This window comes from Nematolebias whitei, chromosome 1 (genome assembly GCF_014905685.2).
Source record: "Nematolebias whitei isolate Nwh7 chromosome 1, NemWhi1, whole genome shotgun sequence".
In the NCBI taxonomy this organism is placed as follows: Eukaryota; Metazoa; Chordata; class Actinopteri; order Cyprinodontiformes; family Rivulidae; genus Nematolebias; species Nematolebias whitei.
The window spans coordinates 14,127,595-14,142,681 of NC_056498.1; the positions used below are offsets into that span (position 1 = coordinate 14,127,595).

A 15,087-nucleotide genomic window follows, 5' to 3' on the forward strand; every position below is an offset into this window, starting at 1 on the left:
TGTTGGAGGAAAAAATTGGGTTATTGAGGTTAGAAAATCATTGCATTAGGGTTTATTTTGCAAAATTTCTTTAATTTTTCTAGAAAAGGGTTTGTTATTAGATTGCTTAGCTGCGGTGACCATCTTGTATGAGGTTGGCTTTCAAAGTCAACCAGTTGTGCAGGTAGCTGTTTATTTTAAAAATCTGATTAAAGTGCATCCAGGGTTTCGAGAGACATTTTCCTAACAAACTGCTTGATAAATCCATCCATCCATTATCTTTTACCCGCTTCGTCCATTTTTGGGTCACGGGGGTCGCCTGTGCCCATATCCAGCAATCACTGTGTGAGGGACGGGGTACACCCTGTACAGGTCTCCAGTTCATCACAGGGCCACAGAGACAAACGAGACAAACAATCATTCACTCTCTCACTCACACCTAGGGACAATTTAGAATTACCAATCAGCCTAACATGCATGTTTTTGGTCTGTGGGAGGAAACCGGAGTACCCGGAGAAAACCCACACATGCACGGAGAGAACATGCAAACTCCACCCAGAAAGGCCCCTGGACTGGGATTTGAACCAGGGACCTGCTCACTGAGAGGCAGCAGCTCTACCAGTTGTGCCACCGTGCTGCCCTGCTTGATAAATCCAACAAAATTAAGTCAGCTCCTCTGGATGATTTCTTTATGATGAAACGTTTCGTCTTTCACCCAAAACACTTCATCAGTCGGAGGAGTTGCAACAAACCCAGTCTTATAAATAGCACCTTCACACAGTGGGTCAACCAGTTTGATGGTGCTCAGGTGGTGTCTGGAGTCCACCTTCTTCCCCTCCAACTCGTTTGAGGCAGTCATGGCCAAAGTGGTTCAAAATATCCTGATTCCAGTGGTGTAGTTTATATTTTTGTAGTCGTTATACCGCAGTGAAGTTAGTTTAATGTTGGATGTTGGACACCGCTGAAGCCACGGAGTGCGAATGTCCAATGTAAAACTAATTTTACCGTGGTTGGTCCATATACTGTGCTTAGAGACCAAAGTACACTGGTTAGTACAATGTAATCGTCCATTTACTTTTAAGCATATTGAACATTTCCAATTTTCTCTGATGCTTATATTTGAATAAATGAACACAAAACTTTGTATAACATTTGGCTTTGTATTAAAAACATGTTATATAATTTATAAAACAGTATCAAAGCAAAAAATGTTCAAGTATTAAGTAGTAAGTACAGAAGTATTGATTATACAATAATTCGCTGGATAAGCGAATGTAATAAACAAGCGTTGCATACCGATAGATTGTTACGGAAGAATTTAACGTATCAATGACGCGTGTCTAATGATATGTCATGTATCATTGGGCACTTTTAAGTGAGTATACTGAAATTCTTAAGCTTTTCTAGTGGGTATACTCCATGCGCATCATGTAGACTACACCACTGCCTGATTCATGCTCAATAATCCGTGTTTTGGATGAAAGATGAAACGTTTCAACAAAAAGAATATGTATAAAAAACCTGACTTAACCTTGTTGTGTTTTTCTACCTGGATTATTGAGCATGAATCAGGAACGGCTTGATAAATGTCAGCAGCCACCATGAGGACAGAGCAGAGGCGCTGCAGCTCTCGGCCAGCAGGTGTCGCCACTGAGCCATCCTCAGGACGCAGTTTGGCACCGAGTCTCCTCCACGTTGTGCCCCCTCGGTCCCACCCACCTTGCCTCACTCTCTCGCAGCCTTCCAGCAGCATCAGTCTCCTCAGCATGGCTGCCTGTGCTCACCTCTACCTCCTCCTGTTAGCCGCCACCCCGGCCCGGATCCCCGCGGGACCCGCGCGCTGTGACAGCCGGGCTTTGAGCCGGCGCGGCGGCCAGGACGGCTCGTTTGACACGGACGGCGGTGGACAGGGAAGAGGCTCCCTCCCGCCGGGCTCGCACGCGGATGATGATGGATCTGTCGGTCCGGGTAGACCCCCCCGCTTCAGGAGAGCCACGTCCTGGGATAAACAGATGTCCCTGCTCAGCAGCTCGTTCGTGCTCAAAGGGGATGCGACCCACAACCAGGCGATGGTGCACTGGACAGGAGAAAACAGCAGCGTGAGTAACCCCCCCATCTCCTGTCCCATCACAATCCGCTGACTCTGACCGTCTTTGTTCCCTCCCACCATCACCTGAAGCAAGTTATTGTTCTGATTGTTGGGACACACCTCCACCACCACATGCGCACAGACACGGGGGTCCAGGGTCACGGCCAGGTTCTGGTGGGGGTGTGGACATGAACATCAGCTCTGCTCATTCTGTTTCATTACTGAGGAACTTCAGAGCTGATCTGATATCAGCTGAAAGTTCCATGTCAAATATAACATGTAGAAATCATGTCTCTGATGTATAACTTCTATAAATCAGTGGGAGTTCAAGACGCATCCACAATTTGTTTGAGTTGATTTTTACAACTCCTGTTTTTAAACTAAGACACGTGAGCTTGGTGGTGTCTGAAAATTGTTTTAACGCTCTTTCAGTTGAAGGAATTTTATTTTTTGAGATTAAGCTCTTTTAGACAGTTTGGTTAGTATACCAACTAAACAGCCTTAAATGGTGAAATGTGTAATAAAGCTGTAAATTGATCATTATGAAGTTTTCCACCAAAGTTTCAAGACAAGTTGGCTCATAATTCATAACTTATGTTGGGTTCGGAGCATGGTGTCTGCTATAATAGAAACAGAGAAGTAGTGTTCTGAATCCACCTCAGTCCTAACTTTAAGGAATTTATTTTATTTAAGTTTATTTGATAGGGACTGAGCCACAATAACATCCATGCCTGTATCATGGTGCTCTGTCTCTAGATGGGCTTTTATACACAGGATATCTAAAATACTATTAAGAAGTGGAATGGCAATCAAAGGATAAAATATATATCTGAGTTGTGGGTGAAACATGGATCAAGTGAAAGTTGCTTTAAACAGAAGCACTCTTTGTGGATGGATATATTGACGGGGGTGCGGTGGGGGGCATTGAGTGGTGGTGTCTGGTCGGGACATCACTCCCAGTTAAAGCTGTTTTGTCTCTAATCGTATTATAATGCAGTTTGAGGGAGTGCAAGCGCCTCTGGCACTGCAGGAAGCAAACCAGTGTGCACAGATTTAACGATTTGTTGGGTTTTCATGATCAACTGGTCGGTAAATAATCTGACACGCATAGATGTCATGTTAAAGGATTATAGGCAGACGCTAAAAAGAAAAGGAAAGCTGCTATGGGGCGCTCCGCGAGAGGAATCCAAACCAACGGAGAAGCCCAAGCAGCTGAACGTCAGCAGCTGGAGGGTTTTGAAAATGAGCTGAGGTGAGAAACTGAGCTGAATGCAAATTAGTGTTGAAGGAGGTGAGGTTTGAGTTTTACTCACTCAGAGCTCAGAGTATAAGGATGCTGCATCTAAATATTAAGTAGTCTGCATTTACAGTAACGCTTTTAGCCACCCAGTAACTCTGATAAGACGTCTGGTGCCAAGAGGGGTTTAGTGTTTCACCCAAGAACACTTTAACACTTTGAGGGGCTGGGAATAAAATTGCTAACCTTTGATTTAGAGGAGGGCAGCACGGTGGCGCAACTGGTAGAGCTGCTGCCTCTCAGCAAACAGGTCCCTGGTTCAAACCCCGGTCCAGGGGCCTTCTGGGTGGAGTTTGCATGTTCTCTCCGTGCATGCGTGGGTTTTCTCCGGGTACTCCGGTTTCCTCCCACAGACCAAAAACATGCATGTTTGACTGATTGGTAACTCTAAATTGTCCCTAGGTGTGAGTGAGAGAGTGAATGTTTGTTTGTCTTGTTTGTCTCTATGTGGCCCTGTGATGGACTTGCGACCCGTCCAGGGTGTACCCCCGCCCCTCGCACAGTGATTGCTGGACATGGGCACCAGCGACCCCCGTGACCCAAAATGGAATAAGCGGGTAAAGAAAATGGATGGATGGATGATTTAGAGGACGATCTCTCCAAGCTATGATGAGTCTTTGGCTATGAGTGGGTATAAGTAAAACATTTTGGGTGCATATAAATATTCTTGAGCGTTGAGTTTACGAAGTTTCTTTCCAGTCATTTCTATGCATTTTCTTCAAAGAGCCAGACTTCCTTGCAGTCTTTTAAAAGTGGTCCTAAGTAATTCTGCACACCACCTGAACACTGGCTGACAACATTAACTGTGCATCTGGTGATTTCAAGTTCAAGTCCAGGTTCAAGTTCAAGTCAGCTTTATTGTTGTTTCCATTAGGGATGCACGATATTATCGGCATAGTATCGGTATCAGCCGATATTAGCGATAAAGTTAAATATCGGACATCGGCCAATCCATCAAAAATAATTTACAGATTTAAAAGGTGCTGTTTTTTAATATTATATATTTATATAGAGTTACATCATTTTCAGCCCCTTTTTTGGCATCTGTATTTGGTAGCAGGCCAAATTGATAAAGACCATACAGAGTAATGTAGTATTTTAACCAAACAGCAGAGAAAGCTATGTAGTCTCTGTAAGTAGGTTTAGGGCGAAAAATATTGGTATTGTTATCGCTTATTGGCCAAATAAGTTTTAACATATCGGATATCGGCTAAAAATCCAATATCGTGCATCCCTAGTTTCCATCACATGTGGTAGAACGAAATTATGTACACAGGGTCCAAGTTACTCCCAAAAAATAGCAAAATATTAAGTATAAAAAGAATAGTAAATAAGGATTTAAGATATACGCTAAACAAATTCAATTCAATTCAAAATTCAATTCAAAAATACTTTATTAATCCCAAAAGGAAATTATTTGTTGTTGTAACTCATTATCCTCATTTCATTAAGAGATGTTATAGATGCTGATGGCTGTAAACAGGAAGGATCTCTTGTAAAGGTCCATCCCACAGTGGATCCTAAGAAACTGGCTGCAGATGCCGTCCGATCCGTCCACCCAGACTCGGCTGGCCTCTCGGTTCCCCCGGGCTGTAGGACCGCCTGAATGCCGGGCAGAACTCCTCCCAGAGCGATGGCCACTCCTCCCAGCAGTCTGCCAATCTCCTCGTCACTGTGGACATCCAACTGTAGGTGCCGAGGGACGATCCTGTCCTTCCGCTGTCACGAGCCGTGTTTCCTGCTAGTTCCAGGATCTCAGTGGTCAGGCACTCAAGCACAGCTGGCAGGTAGATGAGAATGCATCTACAGAACATCCTTTTCAACTCACTTGAGATTTGGGGCTGTAGTTGAGATATTATTTGAGCTTTTGAGATGTTAATCAGCTGCTGTTGGTTGTAGAAAACTGCCTTGTTGCCATGGTTACACATCATAACAAATGTCCAAAACAAAAAAAGTCTCAGTAAAAATCCTTCCAGCTGCACAGCATCTGATACCAGAGGAAACAATCATCCAAAAAAAGTGATTTACATCCAGAAAAAGAGGAATTAAAGTTTCCAAAAGCAAAATCTCAGAATGAAAGTAACAGAGCTGCTCCAACATGCAGCCACCTTGAGCGGCACAATTCTAGAACCACAAATACCAGACGGTACGCCAAAAGATCTAAGCTATACGCTAAACACTAATAATGTAAAACAATACGACATAACAACAGCAGCCTGAACCTGAGTCTACGGTGAGCTGATGGGTATAAATACAGCAGCATGAGATAATCAGCAGCATGAGATCAGCAGCATGGGTAATCAGCAACACAGCTTCGTCACATATCACCAATTAAAGTGGCATTACAGTGATTTTTCTTTTCTTTTTTCACAGTGATTATCCTGTTTAAGAATTTATGAGTCTTAACAGCTTCAGGGTAGATGCTGTTCCTCAGTCTAGTGGTTCTAAGCCATGGTTCTACACTTTAAACCACTAGTCAATTAATTATTATTGTTTTTTTTTTACCAAAACATATTAGTGTTTCCTCTAGGTTTATGGCCTTGGGAAGATTCATCTCAATAACAGCTTTAATAGTTTTATTAGTTGGATTTTACAAAGTCTGCAACTTTGATTGATTGCACTGATTGTGTCAAATTAGTTTGTCTACCGGTAGTTGCCTGTATTGTTACTGTTTTTAATATTCAAGTACTTCAAAGACAAGAAAGTCTATAAATCAGTATAGTCAAACATAATAACCCTCATAGTGTGGAGTTCATGAGTCAAAATGTAATTACAGTAATAAAGCTCTTTAAAATTGACACTGAAAGGGTGTTTTTGCCTTTATATAACTGTTATATTAATAAGGATGTATTAAAAAAATTATAGCACAGGTAGACCTTTGCACAGTATAAAACAACTTAAATATTGCCATTTAAATTTGCATGACTCCTAGATTTCTGAGTTAAAATTACTTTATTTTACTCAGATTTGAATGTGAAAGATTTCAGCTCATTTAGTAATTTAATGCAATATATTTTTCATATGCTGGACATGGGCACCGGCGACCCCCGTGACCCAAAATGGAAGAAGCGGGTAAAAGATAATGGATGGATATTTTTCATTTTAGATCATTTATTGAATTACGTGGATTACAGTACAGTTACCTTATAGTATGGTTAAAAAACACAAGCTTAACACATACAGATAACAAATCCTTGTTTATTAGCTATCCTAAGAAAGCACGCAATACTTAAGAAAAGCTACAAACACAAGAAACTGATGCTCAGAGAGAGACCATTGTGAGTTAATAAAAAAGGTAAACAGAAACATAACTTTGCATTAATCCTAGGCTTCCAAATAAAAGTCTTTTAGTGTTAGTATAGTTTAATTGCAAGAACTAAAGTTGCAGAAAACAATGAGTTTACCTGAGAGTGTTTCAAACAGGCTGCACGCACCCATCAGGAGTTTAGTCACATGTGCAAGTCGGATGTGTCTGTATGCCAATGACGTTAGTCTTGAAAGCATTAATGTTTAATACAAAGTTAAATTTGACATACATAAGTCCTGGGGGGTCAGGGAGAGGTGTAGGAGGAGGGGTGATGATGGAGGGGAAAAGGGGCATTTGGTGTCTCCCCATCTACACAGAATTGGTTTTGTGTGAACATGTATGGATATTTCATAATTTGTTTACATACCATGATTTTTATAGCAGGGTGGGTGGTTCTGTAGGGAGGGTGGGACGCCCTCCTTGGGTAATGGTGCATTTTTAAGCCTTGCCAGAGATGCCTTGGTTATGTCTTTGTGTAATTTATGAGGAGCTGAGGTCCATTTGCTGCTGTTACCCCATGGAGGTGCCATGTGAGGTAGTCACAGGGCTGAAATGGTTTGTATGTGTAAAGGGCTATGCATATATGATGCCGCAGTTTTATTTAGGACTCCGACACCAATAGAAATAATCTCCCAGCTGGCACTTTATGCTTTATGCTGTTTGCTGTTCCAGAAACAGTACATTTTTATGTGTAGTCACTCCCGGCTGGGATATCAGAATTCCTGTAACAACTCCTGAATGCATTTAAAAAAATTTAAATTACTTTTTTTTTTTACATTTTTGTTGATGTTGTAGGGTTATTTCATGTAAAATAAAAAAGAACAACTTTTACAGGTAAGAAAAACAGATATGACTCTCCAAATGTTTGTAGACACAGGTGTGCCTACCTGCCCTGTGGTGCTGCGTAACCTCATGTAAAGATTTGGGATGCACGATATTATCGGCATTGTATCGGTATTGGCCGATATTAGCGATAAAGTTAAATATCGGACATAGGCCATTCCATCAAAATAACTCACCGATACAAAAAGGTGCTTTTTAAAATACATATTATGTATTTATATAGTGTTACATCATTTTCAGTTCCCTTTTTGACATCTGTATTTGGTAGCAGGCCAAATTGACAAAGACCATGCAGAATAAGCTCATGTTTTAATTCCACAGCAGAGAAAACTATGTAGTCTCTGTAAGTAGGTCTAGGGAAAAAAAAAGTTTTTGGTATTGGTTAACGGCCAAATAAGTTTTAACATATCGGATATCGGCCAAAAATCCAATATCATGCTTCCCTAGTATAGATGCATGTGTAGGTTGTCTGAATCAGAAAACTGTATCATCGCTACACTGACCAACCCTGGACTAAGCTCTGTGCGATACTTTTCTACTTTATGGACTCAATGGCGAAGTCTGGCTCTTTGAAGAAAATACATAGAAATGACTGGAAAGAAACTTTGTCAACTCATGGCTCAAGAACATTTATATGCACCCACAATGTTTTACTTATACCCACTCATAGTCAAAGACTCATAGCTTAGAGAACTCGTCCTCTATAGAAAAGCTTTTTAACTCTGTGTTCTTGTTGTTTTGTGTATGGATCATATATTGTGTCTGAAATAAAGTAAATGATGATGATTGTTATTTATTGATTTACTTGACAATTTATTGGTCTAGATTGGCTATTCTAAGAAGAAAAAATGTTAAGCTATTTGATGTAACACTGTGTTATTACAGTACGTTCAACTTGATGTGCACTTTGTTTTTATAGCAATAAGTGATGCACTGCTCTGCGTCATTCCCATCCATCATCCATTATCTTTACTCAATTCTTCCTTTTCGGGTCATGGGGGTCACTGGTGCCCATGTCCAGCTATCACTGTGTGAGAAGCAGGGGACACCCTGGACAGGTTGCAAGTCCAGTGTGTTTTTAGTTTAGGGGAAGTTTGCATCAAGGTGTGATGGTGTGTTGTAGCGATCAGAGATCATCTTTGAAGCTACCCATTTGCAAAATTTAGTATCAGAGATGCCAAACACATTTTATTGTAAGCGTTATATGTCATTGCAACTCAAGTTACCCTTCATGTACCTTTAAACATTGTGGGACAAGGCTAACTAGATTGGTGATTTAATGACCTAAAGAGGGGCTTGTCTTTGTGGCCATATCTTGGAGCTGCTTTGTGAAAGGGACTACTTTTTTCTGTGAATATCATCACATGGCCACAAACCAGGGATCTCACATCATAAGACCTCTAAGATAGACTCTGCTAAAAATACTTGTTTATTTTAAATTCAATGGAGTCCAATAAATCTGGAATTCAATTTAGTCCAGTTTATTTGCATAGCTCCAATTGACAACAAAAGTCATCTATAGAGAAAATGTTTAAATCACAAATCTCTTTTAGATCTAGATTAAAATGTAAGTACAGGCAAGTCATGTTAGTATAATAAAATGTATTATCTGAATGTATTATTCAGCACATTATAAAATGCCAGAGAACTGTGTAGAATCTTTGTCGCAATACCTCATCCTGAGCAGCACCTTGTTCACAGTGGAAAGGAACAGCTCCATTTGAACAGCAGACCAGGCCCAGGATGGGCGGCTGTCTGCGTCGGCTGGCTGTTCCAGTCGAGAGAACAAAAAACAAACAGAAAGAACGCAATGCAAGTTAATCGCAGCAATAACTGTATGCACAAACATGGAGAGAAAGCATAGTGAGGAAATGTGGTCCGTTTACACGTAACTGCCAGCAATCCAAGCCCATAGCGACATAACTAAGGGATAACTCAGGAAAACCATGCCTGCACTAACTATAAGATTTCTCAAAATGGAAAGACTTAAGCCTAATCCTAAAAGTAGACAATGTGTAAGCCTCTCGGACAGAAACTGGAAGTTGGTTCCACAAAAAGGGGAGTCTGATAACTGAAAGATCTGCCCCCCCTTCTATTTTTGAAAACTCTAGGAACTACAAGTAAACCTGCAGTCTTACAGTGAAGTGCTGGAAAATAGGACATAATATGTAAGGTTGGTTGTTGAGACATGTTTAGGATAGAAGTAAGATTTTAAATTCTATAGTGGATTTGACAGGGAGTCAAAGGAGCGAAGCTAAAACTGGAGAGATATGATCTCTCCTACTAACTCTCATAACTCCAGCAGCAGCATTTTAGTTGAACTGAAGACTTTCAAGAGTTTGAAGTTAACCCTAAAACATACATTTACGTATTTTTTGGGGAAAACAATGTTTCCAAAAACATTCCCGTTGTGTTTGTGCATTTTGTGAACAAGTTAAAATTGTGTCAGAACTCCAACAAGCCTCCAATACTCTGCATTTCTGACCAGGCATTCAGGAGTAAAGAGCTGAGATTCTTCCACATGACTCCAGCTTGTCTTTAGTTGAACTTTCCCATCTCACTTTTTTGTGCCTACTCGAGGCGATGAGTCTGTGGGGATCCTTACGCTCATCACTTGTTTCCCGTGCTGCCGAAACTTCAATCTTGACTTATCCTCAATTAACTCAGTGTGGGTTTGTACATTGAAAGGTCGACAAGACTGAGTTCATCCCAGCCTAATAAACACAGAAAAATGGGGCCGTTCAATTTCCACAGTGCTGACATTTATGAGCGGTGAGCAGATTGATGGACGGTAAAAATGAATCTCCACCTCCCTTCCTGTTTCATTATGTCTTATCCGAATCTTTAAGGTGCGGGATGTAAATCTCTGAAGAAAGGGTCAACGGCTCAGAGGGCTTCAGTTATCACATCTGTCTTGATAATGTTTGGTAAGACATATGATGGAAACCAACTTCCACCTCATAGACTCATCGATTTGAAAAGAAGGTGAAACACGAGCAGATTTTTAGTGAAAGTTTTGCTGCTGAAAATAAATCCATGTGTACGTTCCTGCCTTCCTGTAACGGGGATGTGTGCTTTACTCTGGCACGCCTTGATTGGTCTATTGATGGATTAGAGCATAATAGAGGTTCCCCTCAGGCAACCTCCAAAGGTTTATTTGAAGAGACGAGATTATGTGACTGTGTGTGTAAGAGGCAGGAGTATAAAGAAGAGCAAGTAGGAGTGGGTTATGCAACTTTAATTCAATTACATTCCATTCATGTACCACACCATCAGCATTTTAAACCAAAAACAGCTGAGAGAAGATTTAGAGGAACATGTCTAAGGCTACTAAGATGATCAATTTCTGTATTTATATTAAAGATAATACAAACAGGATTCCAAAAAAGTTGGGACACTAAACAAATTGTGAATAACAACTGAATGCAATGATGTGGAGGTGCCAACATCTAATATTTTATTCAGAATAGAACACAAATCACAGATCAAAAGTTTAAACTGAGAGAATGTATCATTTTAAGGGAAAAATCTTTTGTTTCCAAATTTCATGGCGTCAATAAATCCCAAAAAAGTTGGGACAAGTCCATTTTTACCACTGTGTGGGATCCCCCCTTCTTCTTACAACACTGAACAGACGTCTGGGGACAGAGGAGACCAGTTTCTCAAGTTTAGAAATAGGAATGCTCTCCTATTCATGTCTAATACAGGCCTCTAACAGTTCAATCGTCTTGGGCCTTCTTTGTCGCACCTTCTTCTTTATGATGCGCCAAATGTTCTCTATAGGTGAAAGATCTGGACTGCAGGCTGGCCATTTCAGTACCCGGATCCTTCTCCTACGAAGCCATGATGTTGTGATTGCTGCAGAATGTGGTCTGGCATTATCGTGTTAAAAAATGCAGGGTCTTCCCTGAAAGAGATGACGTCTAGATGGGAGCATATGTTGTTCTAGAACCTGAACATAGTTCTCTGCATTAATGGTGCCTTTCCAGACATGCAAGCTGCCCATGCCACAAGCGCTCATGCAACCTCATACCATCAGTGATGCAGGCTTCTGAACGGAGCGTTGATAACAACTTGGGCTATCCTTGTCCTCTCTGGTCCGGATGACATGGCGTCCCAGTGTTCCATAAAGAACTTCAAATCGTGACTCATCTGACCACAGAACAGTCTTCCATTTTGCCACACTATTTTAAATGACCCCTGGCCCAGTGCAAACGTCTGAGCTTGTGGAGCTTGCTTAGAAATGGCTTCCTCTTTGCACTGTAGAGTTTCATCTGGCAACGGCGGATGGCACGGTGGATTGTGTTCACTGACAATGCTTTCTGGAAGTATTCCTGAGCCCATTCTGTTATTTCCTTGACAGTGGCATTCCTGTTTGAGGTGCAGTGACGTTTAAGGGCCCAGAAATCACGAGCATCCAGTAGAGTTTTACGGCCTTGACCCTTACGCACAGCGATTGTTCCAGATACTCTGAATCTTTTGATGATATTATGCACGGTTGATGATGATAACTTAAAAGTCTTTGCTATTTTACACTGGGTAACACCATTCTGGTATTGCTGCTCTATCTTTCTGCGCAACAATGGTGGAATTGGTGATCCTCTTAACATCTTGGCTTCTGAGAGACACTGACACTCTGAGAAGCTCTTTTTATACCCAATCATGTTGTCAGTTGACCTAATTAGTGTTAATTGGTCTTCCAGCTGTTCGTTATATGCTCAATTTCCTTTTTCCAGCCACTTATTGCTACTTGTCCCAACTTTTTTGGGATTTGTTGACACTGTGAAATTTTGAATCAACATATTTTTCCTTTAAAATGTTACATGTACTCAGATTAAACTTTTGATCTGTCATCTATGTTATGTAGTGAGTCACGTGGGTACGTGTCACTTGTTGTAGTATGACAAATATATGAAATATATATGCATACAATTTCACGAGTTCCTCATCTTTCTGACTGTGTAATGCCGTGCATTGAATTTAACAGAAATGCGAACGAGAGACGTTATTACCTTTGACCCATCAAAATGAATGGAGTCATTTATTTTCAGAATCAAAGTTTAACATCAAACATTTACATTAATTTGGCAAAATATGAAAATAATAACAGACAGTTTCACAAATAATGAACTTCAAATCACTCGGCGGTGATTTGAGGACTTTGCTTCAGATATTTCTAAAATATCTGTACTAGTTTTGTGAGAGAGAGAAGAGTTTAAGATGAAATGGAGATTATCTTACAGAGAACTATGTGAGAGAATTAATATCTGTTGACCAGAACGTGCACGCTTCATCAGATTTCAGCTCGCCTCCGGTACACTTTAGTCGAAGAAGAGACCGTTACCTTGTTGATGATAGATCAGCTCGATAGAGAGTCCTCCAGACCTTTCAGCGTCTCCGTTGAGAGCTGCTGAAATCCTTAGATAGTCGTGCGTGGGTTGTTCAAACAGAAGTTATAATTCCAACGTCTCTGACTCTCCTGAATTCTCGAATTCTCTTCCATTCACTTCACCATTCTCCATGAATTCTAACCAATTCTCTTCAGAACTCCTTGAGCACTGCTTCAGAACTGCTTCCGAACTACATGAGAACCGCTCCAGAACCAACTTGAACTGGAAAGTTGCCACATTTTAAATGGGTCGACTTCCGGTTCAATTTAGAGCTTTCTGATTCGTGGATTGACCAGAAAGAGGTGTGGTTTTTGACGTAAGGTATTATCAGAAGTCGAGGTCAGGGAATGAATTTGTTTTCAACATACAGAAAAGATTATTGCAAAATACCAGACTTTTTGGAGCCTCTATTCTGATTATCTTCTCAAATAGTTAAACATGACATTTCTTCTTCAGTAAACATTTAGTTGACCGAAGCTTCAACTTTCACATACTTACGACTTGGCTCATTTCAGACAGAAAATCAAGAAATGCATATTCAGGTGATTTCTTCTTTGAATGAGGAATAAAAATCATTACTTACTGTTTATGTAAAATAAAAATGAGTAGTTCTTTTCAACCTGTAAGCATTGAGTGAAACTAACACAATTTGATTATCAAAACATTTGTAAGACAGTAATGATTATAGAGGATTGTCTTTTCTGCTTGATTAATTCAAGAAAGAAAGTCATCAGATGGCTCAGACTTATTCAGATCAATGAAAATAACAGTCTCTGTCCATCTGGTAGATTTGAGGTCATCAGGGTCAGATAAGGGTCAGATCATCAGGTCATCAGGTTCACTACAGTCCCCCCTTTGGAAATCATCACCTGTCCATGGAGATGAATTCCAACCGTGAACTTAGACCTTCAAATGTCCTTGAGCTTGATGTAATCCAGCAAGGAAGACCAAAGTCAGAAGTAATCCTTCAAGGAAGACCAAAGTCAGAAGTAATCCAGCAAAGAAACAAAGTCAAGGTAATTCCACAATGTTCTTGGTATTCCATTGTGTTGATTATAATTCCATATCGTCTCGATAATTCCATTGTAGCAATGCTTTAACCCCTTGGAAACAGAGTCTGTAATCCATTGGAAAAAGTCATATAATCCACAACGGTAAATCCACAGCGATTGGAAGTGTTGATTAATCAGCATACAGAGGGGTACCCTTGGATTGAACTGAAGAAGCGGCCACTGGATGAAGAGTTGAGACCAACGTCAGGATTGCAGGTCGCCTCCAGCGAAGGTTGTCTCCAACGACGTCCAGCCTGTGCCGTTCTGGTTCAATGTGTCATGCAATTATGTGGTTTAAGGTGGGCTTATGAAGGGGATTTTACATAAGGCCTTAAACTATATGCATCTGGTGTGTAAGCTATTATGGTTGGGAACAGCTACAACTACCAGTTAAGGGGTGGAGAATGCTGATAAGGGGTACTACAGGGGTTTATGCCTATAGAAAAGGGTTCCAAACTATTTTTCCATTTCTAACTTGGTTTAAGTTAGCTTTACATGGTAAAATATAGTTTGGTGTAATTGTCTGTTGTCTTTTAGACGAACGACTTGAGATTGGGTGTTTGGTTTTCCCATAAATGTTTTGGAAGTCTATGGCGAGACTTATCAAAAAGAATTAGCTATCCCCCCGAATAGAATTGTTCGAGTAGGTTCGGCTTAAGCGTTGTGAGATCAATGTAGATTATGGTACTCAAGGTAGCAATAACATACATTGACTCCGCAAAGATTGCAATTTAGTGAATGAACTGCATGTTGGCATGGTTAAAGGCCTCTTAGTCTCTAACTTAACTACACAACAAAATTCATTCTTCCTTCAGAAACAATACCAAAATCAACTAAACAACGTTCCAACATCGACAAGAGTAGTGACTAAGCATCTAGAAACATCGTTTCACAGCTTCTCCTCACCCTGGTTGCCAGATTTCAGTCACGCTGTCCCGTTTTATCAAGGGTAGGTCCTGTGAGTTTAAACTATGGTTAAGTTTATTATCCATTAGTTATCTTCTGCTTGGATGACCCTTGTTCCCACGAGGTCAGATTTTGTGATGTCTTTGTCTCCTAAGGAGTTATTGCACGCCTTGTGTTGTTTAACCTGGTTACGGTGTACCCATTTAACAGTTGGCTCTTTTTGG

At 40.7% G+C, this 15,087-nt stretch overlaps 1 protein-coding gene across 1 annotated transcript in view; it reads left to right on the forward strand.

Annotated features, from left to right (window-relative positions):
* Positions 1-1,745: 1,745 nt before the first annotated feature.
* The window catches only part of sorcs2 (sortilin-related VPS10 domain containing receptor 2), a 690,706-nt gene continuing 677,364 nt past the window's right edge, over positions 1,746-15,087 (forward strand). The window contains exon 1 of the mRNA XM_037675240.1: positions 1,746-2,078. Within this exon, the coding sequence (XP_037531168.1) occupies positions 1,746-2,078 (333 nt within the window). The remainder of the gene's footprint in view (positions 2,079-15,087) is intronic.